The sequence below is a fragment of the Phyllostomus hastatus genome, unplaced genomic scaffold, assembly GCF_019186645.2.
Source record: "Phyllostomus hastatus isolate PE091 unplaced genomic scaffold, TTU_PhHast_1.1 phas_contig_29, whole genome shotgun sequence".
Classification (NCBI taxonomy): Eukaryota; Metazoa; Chordata; class Mammalia; order Chiroptera; family Phyllostomidae; genus Phyllostomus; species Phyllostomus hastatus.
Genome location: NW_025333835.1, coordinates 46915938 through 46928889, shown reverse-complemented (window position 1 = coordinate 46928889; position 12952 = coordinate 46915938). Strand labels below are relative to the sequence as shown.

At 60.5% G+C, this 12952-nt stretch overlaps 1 protein-coding gene across 4 annotated transcripts in view; it reads left to right on the top strand.

Moving 5' to 3' along the window:
- The window catches only part of TRPC4 (transient receptor potential cation channel subfamily C member 4), a 108463-nt gene extending 96174 nt beyond the window's left edge, over positions 1–12289 (top strand). For all 4 annotated transcript variants that reach the window (XM_045839127.1, XM_045839125.1, XM_045839126.1 and 1 more), the window contains 3 exons: positions 9521–9562; positions 9689–9778; positions 11332–12289. In XM_045839127.1, coding sequence (XP_045695083.1) covers positions 9521–9562; positions 9689–9778; positions 11332–12060 — 861 coding nt within the window. In that variant the 3' untranslated portion in view covers positions 12061–12289. The remainder of the gene's footprint in view (positions 1–9520; positions 9563–9688; positions 9779–11331) is intronic.
- Positions 12290–12952: the final 663 nt, after the last annotated feature.

Here is a 12952-nt window from a genome sequence, read left to right as displayed (position 1 = left end):
CACAAAGCGGGGCTCTCTGTGCGGAAGGTGGCCTTGAGGTGCCTGCGAGCTCGGGGACGGTTCCCGTTCCGAGGAGACACGGCCGGCCGGGGGGCAGGGCCACCAGGGGGTTAGGGTGGGCGAGGCGGGCGCCTTCTTCCTGCGCGCGTCCCTGCACGGACTCGGACTCGGAGCGCTGCGGACCCGTCCGGAGCGGCTCCGCCCCAGACACGCAGGTGACGCTCGCTGGGGCCGCGGTCTGCACGGCTGCACGGCGTGTTGGACCTGAGCGCTGGCTGTCCTGGGAGCGGTGACGTGGGTTTACCCCCATTGTTCAGTTTCTCTTTTCTAAAAAAAATTAGTCTGAATTATTTTTAAAAGTACGGTGGTAATATAAATGTATTATGTACGTTTAATAGGCAATTAGTCATTGCATGTGTTCTGCATGCCGGCGGCTGAGCTCGGAGCTGGGGCAGGTGACTTCCAAAGGCAGGCGTGGCTGGCGTGTTCCCGACACGGGAAAGGCAGGTGTGAGCACGCATCACTCTAATCCATCTCGTGTGGTACACTTAACGCTACAGTCCAGTTCCGATCTTCGAAAACAGTGCGAGGTGTAATGTCTACCCTGAGATGAACAGGGACCGGTTCGAAGGAGCCACACTCCGACTTACTTCTTTCCGCATCCAAATATACGTGTCCTTGCCCCCACCTTTTCCTGAAATTCATATGAAATGTATTGAATCCCCAAAAGATATTAGTGAATAATACCGTCTCACCCTATCTGTCATAGGAGGGGTTTTTTTTAAATTTAAAAAGAGGTTCTGGGCCCCCAAACAAAGGCCACACACCAAAGAAATGCTCCTTTAATATTTCCACTGTAGGCCGTGGCCTCGGGACCCTTGGGCTTTCGGGTGCCACGGCCTCAGGGGAAGCCGTGAGGGTCTGCTCTGAGGGTTTAACAGACCCGCGAGTTCTGTCCCCAGAATCGTGGAGAACCGCTCTCGGGATGTGGCGTCCAGCCCCCTCGCCCGCCCCCCGTAGGACCAGCCCACTGCTGACGGCAGGGATGTGTCACCCGTGTTTCTCAGGCGCAGAGAGGGGCTCAACCTTCACTTCGCTGTGGAAGCAGGGACCACCCCCCGTCCAGGGGGCGGAGGTCGCGTCTAGAAGCTGTGTTTTCTGTGCGTGGCCGGGCTTGAAAACATCTTATTTTTATGTCTCCCTCTCTAAAATGTCAATATTTTGATCCAAGGTGGTGCGCAGAGAGAGAATTCACAATTAATTGCGATGTGAAGCCATCCTTTTCCTTAGTCCTGTTAATTCTGCTCACCGGTGCACGTTCTGGGGCTCTGGGAACTGACGGCGGACTGAGGAGGGGCCGCGAGCCACGTCTGTCTTCCCCGGACCCACCCCGCCCCCGTCCCCCCTCTGCTCTGCTCTGCCGCCTGCTCTGGGGTCCGGGCAGGCGCCCCCCCCGCTCAGCAGACCCGCTGCCGTGCGGACTCACTGTCCACCTGGGCCGCCGTCCAGGACGGACGGGGTGTCGTATTTCCGTGTGCACCTTCCTGGTGGAGCCCCACCCGTTTATATTGCAGATGGAAATAAATCGTGTGTGTTCTCATTGGGAAAATACGTCTCTGAGTCAAGAGCGAATCAGGTGATTCTGACGTTGATGGAGGAGCTGAAGGAGAAACTGGCGTCAGAAACAATGGGTGTTGCTGTGAGTTCCTTTCAGCCGGGGCCTCTTCCTGGCGGGGAATATCGCGCTCCCCTTCAAAGGGACCCCAGAGGTCACTCAGCCCCCCCCCCTTCCCTGGGAAGAGGGCTCGCCCGCCTTGCCCGGCGCCCCCCGGTGGCGGAGCAGGCACACAGCCCGGGTCTCTGCCTTCTGCCCACGGTGCTTCCTCCGGTCCCTGCAACCACGACGCCTTCCCAGGCCGGTTCCCCCGGCAGCCTCCGCCGCAGGCCCCGTCGGCGTCTGCCGCGGCCTCTAGCGTCCCCGAGTCCCCAGGTTCTCCCTCATCAGGCCAGGCCGGCTCACCTCCCCCGCCCGCAGCGGGCGCCCTGGGCTGTGAGGAAACCTCACGGTTAGTTGTTCGGGCGGCCACAGCGCTGTTCTCCACGGCGGCCGCCCCAGTCCGCGTTCCCACCGGCAGCGCGCGAGGGTCCCTCCCGCCCCCCGCCCCCCGTCCTCGCCGGCCCTGGTGGTGTGTGTGGGTTTGTGGGTGACGGCCACGCTGACGGCTGTGCGGGTGTCTCGGCGGCGATGCCCGGTGACCTCCCAGGTGCCTGCTGGCCGTCCGCCTGTGCTCTCGGGACCCGTGTGTGCTCGGACCCCTGCCCACTTCTGTCCGTGCCTCCGGCGTTGACTCGTCTGAGCTCCTCACGAATCGGCTGTGCGCCCTGTGTGGCCGGGTCACCGGGGCCCACGCCCCGCCCCCCCCCAGCCGGCGGGTCGTCCGCTCGCTGCGTCCCCGGTTTCCTTCGCTGCGTGAACACAGTGTGGCCTGACGCGGCCCGCCGTGTGCGTTTCTCAGTGCCCTCGCCCGGGGAGGTGGGGCAGAGAAAACACCGCCGGGAGAAACGTCCGAGCTCCTACTGCCCAAGTTTCCTTCTGGGGTTTATGGTTTCGAGTCGCACGTTTGAGTCTTCAACCCACTTGGAGTTGATTCTTGCGTGCGGTTAGAAGCTGGCCTGGCTGGTGCTTCTGTCCAGCCGGGGTCAGCTGGTGCCTCGGAGGCACTGCTCTGTGGCTGCGCCGCCTCCGCGGCCACCGGGGGTCCCTGCGCCACGAAGCATGTTTCGTCTCCGAGTGAAACATGTTTCACGCCACAGCCTGGGCTTCCGGGCGAGCCGGGTGCTCAAGCTGATAGCGTGCTGCACCGGAAAAGATGACGGCTTTTCAAGAAATCATTAAAAATGCCTGTTGCTTCTTCAAGGCAGGGTTCTCCCCTCTGCGAGGGCCCTTCCACACCCCCGGCTCCGGGGCTGAGGGGGACGCATGCCGGCGGCGTGGCCACCGAGGGGCTCGGTGAGGGTCACGGCGGAGGAATGAGACATTGTGCTCGGGTGAGCGCCAGCTGTCACCGCACGCTGCAGGGACGAACGCTCACAGTGCGAGCCTTCCCGACGTCACTCCGGGGGTCATTCGTCACACTGTGCTGTGCCCGAGTCTTCAGCCCCACGCCCGGCGGCCCAGCTGCAGGTCCCGCGGACAGGACGGCACCCGTCTGTGCGCGGCGCCAGGCCCGGCGGTGACAGCTGGGCGGCCTGCTGCCAGGGCCTTTGCATTACCTTTCCGTCCCAGGCGGGGGCAGGGAGGGCGCGTTGTTTCATATTCCCGGCGCCTCAGGAGTGAGGCTCTGAGCCCGTGGTTTAACGGGGCGGCATTCCTGTGATTCATTTTGCCTGTTTCCGCGTGCTCGGAGATGTCGCACACCTGCCGTTCTCGCAGAGGGGCCCTACCCCGCTGCTGAGAGGAGAGGACGCAGCCCCTCAGGGACTCTCGGAGCAAAGCAAAGAAGAAAAGGCCTAATTCGTGGGCTTCCGAGGTGTGAGCAGCCGGACCGGAGCGGGAGGCAGAGAAAGAGGTTCCGCCAGCTGACGGCAGGGAGCCGGCCCGGCGGAGAAAGGCCGGCGTCCCGGGCAGCAGGGCCTGCCGAGGGCCGAGGTAACGGGGCGCAAAGTGTCACAGCTGCTTCCCCGGGGCCCTTTCTTCCCTGCACGGCAGCCTGGCCGCCCGCGGGCTGGCCGCTCTTTTCCTCGCTCGCCGGTGCAGCGACCCGAATGCTGCCTCCCTCCCGTGCCAGCAGGCGTGCCGGCAGACCGGGAGACGGCTGCCCGCGGGGAGAGGCAGGCGCCCGTGGCCCGCAGGTGCGCCCGTGGCTCCTCCGGGGCCGCCCCACCCGGGAAGGCTCCACGCTGCGGCGCGCCGGGGTCCGAACCACGTTCCAGAGAAAACTGCGACTTCAGGGCGCGGCTCCTGGGACGTGTTCCCCGAGGCACCCGGTTCAGGAAGGGAGGGAGGGAGGCCCTTCACCGGCCGTGCGATCCCTTTCTTCTGCCCTGAACACACCTGACCACCAATCCGATGTTTTTTTAAAGAGCCAGAAATCGCAGTCCCACGGGTTTCCCGGTAGCGCTGCTGATGGGAGCGCGCTCTCGGGAGACACGGTCGCTCACCCAGGTCGGCCTTGCTCTGGCTCTCCTCGGTTTATGTGTCGTCTTTCCGGAAAGACACAGAACACCTGGCCGTTGCCGATTGCTCTAGCAACCCAGAGTTAGCCTGGGCATGGCTTGAGAGAGTTCAATGACCCTCGCCCACGTGGGCAATTTTTAAAGAAATGTCCTTTAGTAGGTTGTTTTCCTAGAAACCAGTCAGTCCACCCTGTTCTTGGTGACGCCCAGTGACAACGATGGGCTGCGGTGCCTTCCCGCCTGGGGGGGAGTCCCTCAGCTGGTCTCGCGCCAACCGAAATGCGGCGAACAGAACACACTCCCGGCTACTGCTGATGGTGGTTCTAGAACGTACCATTCAGCAACGTCACTGCTTGTCAAAAATGACCATCGCGCTTATGTCAGAAAGTGCATATTGTGGGTTGAATTGCCTCCCCAGAGACGTACGCTGAAGCCCTCACCCCGGATCTCCGAACGTGGCCCTGTTTGGCAGTGGGGTCATCGCAGACGTTTGTAGTTACGGTGGGGCCTTCCCGGGGCAGAGCCCTTGGGGGAGCACGGCCGTGCGGAGACATGGAGACACGGAGGAGAGGGACCACCATGGAGGGAGCTGGAAGCAGGGGCTGGAAGTACGCAGCCGCCCGCCCAGAAACGCCAAGGACAGACCGGCGTCTGCACCAGCCCGGAGACAGGAGGGCGGGCCCCGCCGATGCTCAGAGCAGCCGCGTCTCCGACATCTGTCGGTCGGAAACTTCTGGGCTCCAGGAGGACAAGACGACAGTGTCTGCTGTCGGAGGCCACCAGCTCGGGGCGCCGCGGCGTGGCGGCGCCGAGGAACAAACACGACACGCAGCACGCGGTTCTGCGCGCGCTAGTGTTTGTTACGGTAAACACGGGTCCAGTCTGGCGAGGGTGCCGCCCTCACGCTGCTGCGGGTGCGGGGAGAGGGTGTGTTCGGACGTCTCTCAGCGTCTTCCGGACAGAAAGCGCGCTCCGGCCCGGGGTCCTGCACCCGGCGCTGCCGTGGGAACACCGGGGCGTTCCGGCCGGTCACCCGGCTCGGCGGGCCTCGCCGTCCTTGCGTGTGAGCGCGGCGACCAGACGGGGACAGCTCTTCAGTCCTCATCCTGGAAGGGCCACGTGTACTGTGTCACCCCAACTGTGTGGCATTCTGGGAAAGTCAGTGTAGAGGTGGGTGGTTTGCCAGGGCTGCGGCGGCGGGGGAGGAAGGGCAAATGGGCAGAGAACACGGAACTTCTAGGGTGGTAAGAACACTCCATGTGACACCGCCGGGGGCACGCTGCTGCCGCGTGCGTTTGTGCAAACCCGGGGGTGTTTCCCTGGGAGTGGACCGCAGAGCAGACCACGGGCGTCGGGTGGTCACGGTGCAGGCTCACCAGCCGTGACCACTGCCCCACCCGGGAGGGGGGTGCGTGACGGAGGAGCCCGAGCCCCGTGAGAGGGTGGGAAGGACGTGCGGGATCTCCGTCCCTTCCTCTAAGTTGTGCTGTGATCCTTGAGATGCTCTCGAAAGAATCAGGTCTTAATAAAACACAAGAGACTGCCTGGAGAACAGGGCTACATCTCTCCACGTTTACTGGAAGCACCCCCTCCCCTTCTCCCTGCATGCAAATCTCCGATGCCCCGACCCCCCCCCACACACACCTGGGCTGTAGGCACCGCGTGCCGCCGCCTGCCGCCACGTGCCACTGCATAGTGCCACGTGCCTCGTGCTGCCGCGTGCTGCCGCGTGCTGCTGCGTGCCGCCACGTGCCGCCACGTGCTGCCACGTGCCACTGTGTGCTGCCACGTGCCACTGCATAGTGCCACGTGCCTCGTGCTGCCGCGTGCCGCTGCGTGCCGCCGCCTGCCGCCACGTGCCACTGTATATTGCCATGTGCCTCGTGCTGCCACGTGCCGCGCCAACCCCACAAAGAGGCCGTGACGGCTGGGTGGTGTCTCCCCTCCTTTGCCTCACAGCTGTTCCTGCTGTGTGTCAAACTACCCTCAGCTTCTCTGGTTTAAGAATATTTTCTAAAACTATTAAATCATGTTACTAATCAGGGAAAAATGTGGACAGGCAATGGGGACTATCGCAAGTTAGTGAAGGGAGCCTCCGATCTGTTATCTCCTTTCATTTTCACAACCTCCGGACCCACCCCGCCCTGCCCCACCTTGCGAGGTGAAACAAGGGGAGGGGCCGGAGCCTCCGAGGTCACGTCCGAGGTCACGCCCTCGGTCCGGCTCCACGAACTTCAGGCCCCGGCGTGCCCCTGCCACGCCCGCCCGCCTCCCGGAAAGCACGGAGGCAGAACACACGCGTGTGCCGTAGCCGCACGGTGGACAGGACGGGAGCCGCTCCCGCCACGCTCGTCGGAGGGCAGATCGCGTGGCCCGAGGGGCGTCCGAGCCGCGGGACCCAGCCGTCGCCGTTCGGCAGAGCGGTGGGCTCTTATTTTTAATGCTCAGGAGACGACGGACTTCGTTCATTCCTGTTTTCCCAGGACACCTCCGACATCCAGTTGGCCGACGTAGTCTTAAAGGCTAAAACTCGTTTTGTCGTGTAATCACGTAAATTGGAACTAACTGGCGCACAAAGACAGTGCACTGTTTACAGCCCCCCCACCCCCCCGCACCCCCCCACCCCCGCACCCCCGCCTGAGGCTGCCAAGTGGCTCCTGAAAGCCGTCCCAGCAAACCTTTTCTCTGCTCTCCCTGTCCGCCCAGCTGCTTCGCTTTGAAGAAATAATCTCCCCATAAAAACAACCCGGAATTATGTTGTAAAGCGTGATCTTTGATCTCTCCGTGTTCGCATTAGAATTGTATAATTGGCGTATGAGTGAGGTTCTAGTGAGAAGACGCTCTGACCACGTTCCCATCTTCCTCCTACTTTTCTGACTCTGTCGTCCTCACGGCGGGCTTGGCGCTAAGGAGATTTAAAGTTACGTTATGACTGCGACCTGCTCTCTGGTGGCTGTGGTGGGTGTTTTAAAGACTAAAACAGAACGGTGCGATGCTGTGGAACCCTCAATCGATAACATGTGAGGCAGCTGAGCCCCATGATAAAATCAGAGCTCCTGTCTGTTTAAGTCGTGGTGTAACCGGAAAAGACACCGGCGTTCGGGCTGCCTGTCACTACCAAACCCAATAAGCAATGACAGTGATTGAATCTTTTATGGGCGCTTGATTCAGATGGCCGGCGACCCGAGAAGATGGCGGGTTCATACCCTAACAAACCATCCTGCCCTTTCTTTCCCGGCCAGATCTGTAATAAGGGGGTTGGGGGAGGGCAAACAAGGTGTCAGCGATAGCCTTTGACATTCAACAGTTGCCTCCAAGGGGGAAGGGTGGTCGCTAGCTTCGTCCTGGTACAGCTGTCTCCAGGAGGTCAGCTGCTTTTTCTCAGGCGCCAAGATGGGCCTGATCTGTAGTTACTGAAACAAAAACTCAACATACACATGACTTGCTAGATCGATGACTATTTACCTTAAGCAAGTTTTCCCAAGTCTTCAACCCCCATCGGTGGGACACCAGTCTCGTGGACGACACGTGCAGCACGAGTGTTAGAGGGGTCGGCGCGCGGCTCGCGTGAGCACTGGTGTTCGCTCGAGCGCGCTGGAGGAGATGCGGGGGCTTGCTTCCCTGCGGTTGCTGGGTTTTGTTTTTGTTTTTTTTTGTCTCGGATTGTCTCTGAGCCACGTTGCGAAAAAGAGTCACACACCTCCATCTGGTGGCCCAGCCATAAAATAGTTTTTCAAGGTGTTCTAGTTTGGTGTTGTTTCAGATTCTCCAGCTTTTGACTCATGCCGTAATCACAGCGAAGATTTGTTTCTTAAGGTTGAGGTCAGAGCCCGTGGCGTTCGAGGGGTTAGCAGCCGCCTCCCGGAGGCTGAAGCGCTGTGTCTCCGGTTCCGGAAAGTGTCTGGTGACCGGGAAACGCGTGTCCAGCCCTGGGGCCCCTAGGAAGGCCGTTCTCTTCCATCTCCCGGGAGAAAAGTGTCCTCTCGCGTTGTCTGATTTCCCCTGGTACCACTGCACAGAGATGCATGCATAACTCTCCTCAAAACTCAGTTTTATCCGCCTACGGTTAAACATTTAGTAAAGAACAAGATCGAAAGTAAACCTCAGATAGGTTATCTCTTTTGCTTTCTCACAGTTCACCGAATCCGTGCCTTTATTTCAGAAGTATTTTTAAGATATTTTGACTAGTTTCCTTCTTTAAGAAGTGATATTGATGATATTGATGTTTATGTAACATATGTAACATTGGGGTTATGATAGCTTTAGAAGAGTTGTGAAATCTGCAAATACATAATTTTGGTACCGTTTACTATTTAACCCAATTTGTGATGGACACTTTCAGCCATTAGGCAGCGTCCCTCTGTAGCCTGCGCTGCAGGCTCACGGCTCCGTGCCCACCCCCGCTCTGCTTCCAGACCTCTCCGGTCTCTTCAACAGCATGTCCAGGGCTCACGCTTAGTTTGCAAATATGGATAACATCAGTAACCCTGTGTGGGAACAGAATCTTTCATTTATTTTTGTTAAATCCAACCATACGATTAAACTAGCAGTCTCCCGTTCAGGTCCCTCTCGTGGAAACCAGTGCCGGGCTGTCTGTCAAAGGTTCCGATCACAGGTTATCTGAGATCACATCTGATCGCAAGTAACCATTCACACCACGCTTAAACGCTTCACCTTGCTGTGCTGATGTGGGTGAAGACTTTCATGTTATTATAATGCCAGCTTTTTAGTCTATCAAATTTTAATTTGTATTTGTTATTTCTTCTGCTCTCTATTTCTTGTGTCCTGTCTGTGCCTCTTAGTATCATCTCAAGTGATTGGGGTTCGCGGGAACTGTCGTTACCTAATTCTCCATCACCTCATATCAGAAACGCAACATTTCCACCATTTAAAAAATAGTTTATTCAGTTTTAGAGAGCAGGGAAGGGAGGGGACAAGAGAGGGAGAGAAACATCCCTGTGTGGTTGCCTCTTGTGCGCCCCCTACTGGGGACCTGGCCCACAACCCAGGCATGTGCCCTGACTGGGAATCGAACCAGCGACCCTTTGGTTCGCAGCCAGCACTCAGTCCACTGAGCCACACCGCTAGAGCTTTTCCCACCACTTTTAACTCATTTCATATACTGAGTGCCGCCATACAGATTGTGACCTCGCGCTCGGCAGTTTCGGTTCGCTCACTGCCTGGGTTCACGGGATGCGCTCCCTGGCCCTTGCCCACTGCCTCCTTTGTCCGGACTTGGGAGCGACGAGGGGAAGTAATGCCTGACGCAAGAACAGACGCAGTGGTCTCCGGAACGGTAACCCGACCAGCACAGCTGAAAAGCTCACTCCCTTTTCCCTTTCAGAGGCGAGCGGCTGATAACTTGCGACGACACCACCAGTATCAGGTAAGTGACTCTTCTACCGTGTCTTGACACGCGCACTGAGGTCAGTCCAGTCCCCCGTCCCGGACCGGCCGAGGAGGAAGCCGTGTCCGCGCACTGACCGTGCACCCCCTTGTCTGCCACCCCCAGGAGGTGATGCGGAGCCTGGTGAAGCGGTACGTGGCCGCCATGATCCGAGACGCCCGCACCGAGGAAGGCCTGACCGAGGAGAACTTCAAGGTGACGCCGGTTGTCCTGGTCGTGGGGCCGTGGCCCAGCGGTGGGGTCCCCGGAGCTCAGAGCCCCCGCACTGCGCAGCCGAGATCAGGGCCAAAGCGCAGCGGTGGGCGCCTGTGGGACTGCGGGCCTCCCGGTTTTTAAATTAAAACGCTCCCGAATTATCCCAAAACAAAACAAAACAAAACATGGTTTCCTCTCAGAATGCATCGCCCCCAAACACACTGGCCCCGGACCGTCCGGAGGCCTTGTTACCCCCAGGGGAGACCCACCGCCCGGCGGCCTGTGCACGCGGCCCCGGCAACACTCAGCCGAGGCCGCGCTGTTTGGAGCCTCAGCCTGATTTCCGTCCCGAACCGCTCGGTGACCAGCGTGCTGGACACCAGCCCGGGACCGTCTCTGTGGTGTGTGCGGCTTTGGTGGCAGGAGACTTGGGGGTTGACCTTCACTGTGACCTACACACTTAGCGCCTGTCGCTGAGTTTTATTTTTGCTCGATCAGAGGAGGTGGGTGGGAGACGGGGATAGATACATAAATACAAGTGTAGGCATATGTGCAATGTCTATCTCTCACACACACACACACACACACACACACACACACACGGGTGCTCATAGTCTGTGTGTGAAATGCCCCTCGTTCTGCCCGGGTTTCAGAGATTGTGGAGGCGCGGGTGAAGTCGGTAAGAGCTCACAGGCCGAAGCAGAGAGAGAGAGAGACCACCCTGCTCGGCCCTGTAGCAGGGCCGAGCAGCCCGAGGGAGGGAGGGCAAAGGTCAGCAGCAGCCAGTGGGGAGGGAGACGGAGGAACGGCAGAGCTTAGCGCGCTCTGAACGCTGGCTAGTGAGCGCCCCCTGCTGCCCCTCCAGGCACGGCGCTGAAACTTCGGGGTGAGCGGCGCTTGGTGCTTGGGGGAGGGCCTGTGCCTGGAGGGGGTCCGCCCCGAAGGCCCCATCAGGCTGGCCCTGAGGAGTCGCACGTCCGAAAAGAGAAGGACGAGGATGAACCTCAGAAGGGCCGTCTGGTGGCGTGAGGCCATGGGCGAGGCGCAGTGGCGTCCCCGACGCGGGGCTGGAACCCACTGCGCGGCTGCCCACTCCGGGACGGGCGGCCGCACCCACGCAGTTTCCCGGGCCCCTCCGGCGGCCGAGCGTGCCTGCGTGAGACCTCTGTCCCGGGGTGTCCCCGGGGTGTCCCCGGGAGCGTGTGCGGTGACGTGGAGGCAGGCGCCTCTCTGAAGGGGAAGCATCTGGAAGTGTAGCCCCCCCCACCCCAAGGTGCCGACCACACAGCGGTGGGGGAGAGAACGCTTCCCGTTTCTGTCCGCACCACCCGCGGGGTGCCTCCTCGTCACCGCCAGACTCCAACGGGGACAGTCACAGACTCCGGCCGTGCCGCCGTGCCGCCGGGCCGGGGAGGGAGGGGGGTTCTAGGCAGCGCCACGGCAGAGCCGCGGCCCCTGAGCATGCCCGGACCCGCCAAACCGGTGTGTCGCGCGACAGGGGCCGGCGGTGCTTCCCTCTGCCCCCTCACGCCACCCTCTCCCGTCCCCCCCAGGAGCTGAAGCAAGACATCTCCAGCTTCCGCTTCGAGGTGCTGGGGCTGCTGAGAGGGGGCAAGCTCTCCCCGGCCCAGCCCGCCCCGGCCAGCAGGGGCCGCCCCTGCCCCGCGGACCCGGAGGACGAGGGCGCCGGCAGGGACAAGAGGAAGAACTTCAGCCTCTTCGACCTGACCACGCTGATCCACCCACGCTCCGCCGCCATCGCGGCCGAGCGGCACCCCGTGAGCAACGGCTCCGCCCTGCTGGGCCAGGAGCCGCCGCCGCGGGAGAAGCAGCGGCGCATGCACTTCGTGGCCGACATCAAGCACTTCGGGCTGTTCCACAGGCGGTCCAGGCACAGCACCGCCGCCGCCGAGCAGCCGCCGCACGGGCACCCCATCGCGTCCGTGTCCGAGGAGGTGGCCCGCCACCAGGCCGAGGGGTCCCTGGCCCGGGACGGCCCGCTGGAGGCGCGAGGGGGGCTGGCCGCCCGGGGCGAGCGCGGCCTCCCGGGGCTCGGCGAACAGTGCGTGCTGGTGGACCACCGCGAGCGCGGCGCCGACAGCCTGCCCGCGCAGGTGGGCAGGCGCCTCTGCCCCTTCAAGGCGGAGAGGGCGGTGGTGGAGGACACCGTCCCCATCATCCCCAGGGGCAGGCACGCCCGGGGGGAGGACTCCAGCTCGGACTGCGACGCCGCCCCCTCCGACACGGCCGCCCACGAGGACTACGTGACCACCCGGTTGTGACGCGCGGAGGAGGAGGCGGCGGCGGCGGCATGTGTCACACGCGCGTGTGTTTTCTGCAGGGCTCGGAGCGGGGACAGGGGTCCCGACGTGCATCGGCAAATGTTAACTCACACTTCACAGCATTTATCAACTGTGGCTTCATAACGCGTAACGTCTTGAAATGAGGCAAAAGCTACCCAAAAACCGAAAACCCCTCGTTTTGTAGCCTGCTTTTGCTTTCACAGTTTGTTTGACCTTTTTTTTGTTGTTGTTAATAAATAAATTCACCTTGTATTCTTGTACCGTTGCAACAGCCCACGGGATATCTGTAGCTGTCTTTTTCAAGGACAACAAATGCAGCTGCCTTCACGTGGTGGTGGACTCCGACAGCAGATATTTTTATATGCAAAAGTGAACGTAGCTGGAATGTTAGTGCTTTTCGTGCACTTTTGGGGTCCCTGGAGACGGGCGCTCACTGAGGACTGTCCCCTGAGCCCTGCAGTTGCGCTTTACCACACAAACACTAGCAAATTATTTCTTAAGAACAGATACATAGCAGTAGTGCACAGTTACGCAAGGAAGCTGCTCGTGGGGTCACGCCCAAACCCCTGCTGAGAGCGAGGGCCGGGCCTGCCGCCCGGAGCGGCAGTTTGCCCGGGTCTCCTCTCAGAGAGGGAAGAGCTGTTGGTCCTCATCCGTCTGGATGACTGACGACTTCTAACACTTCGCCAGAAAAATGTTTCACTTCAAGTTTGTGTGTGTGTGTGTGTGTGTGTGTGTGTGTGTGTGTTTTAATGGCCTTTTACAGGTTAAATTGCTGATCAGGAGAAACGTGAGGCCTTATGGATAGAACTGAATTTCTGAAAGGCAGTGAAAGTTCTGAGTGTCAGAAAAGGGTCCCCATCCGCTGGAT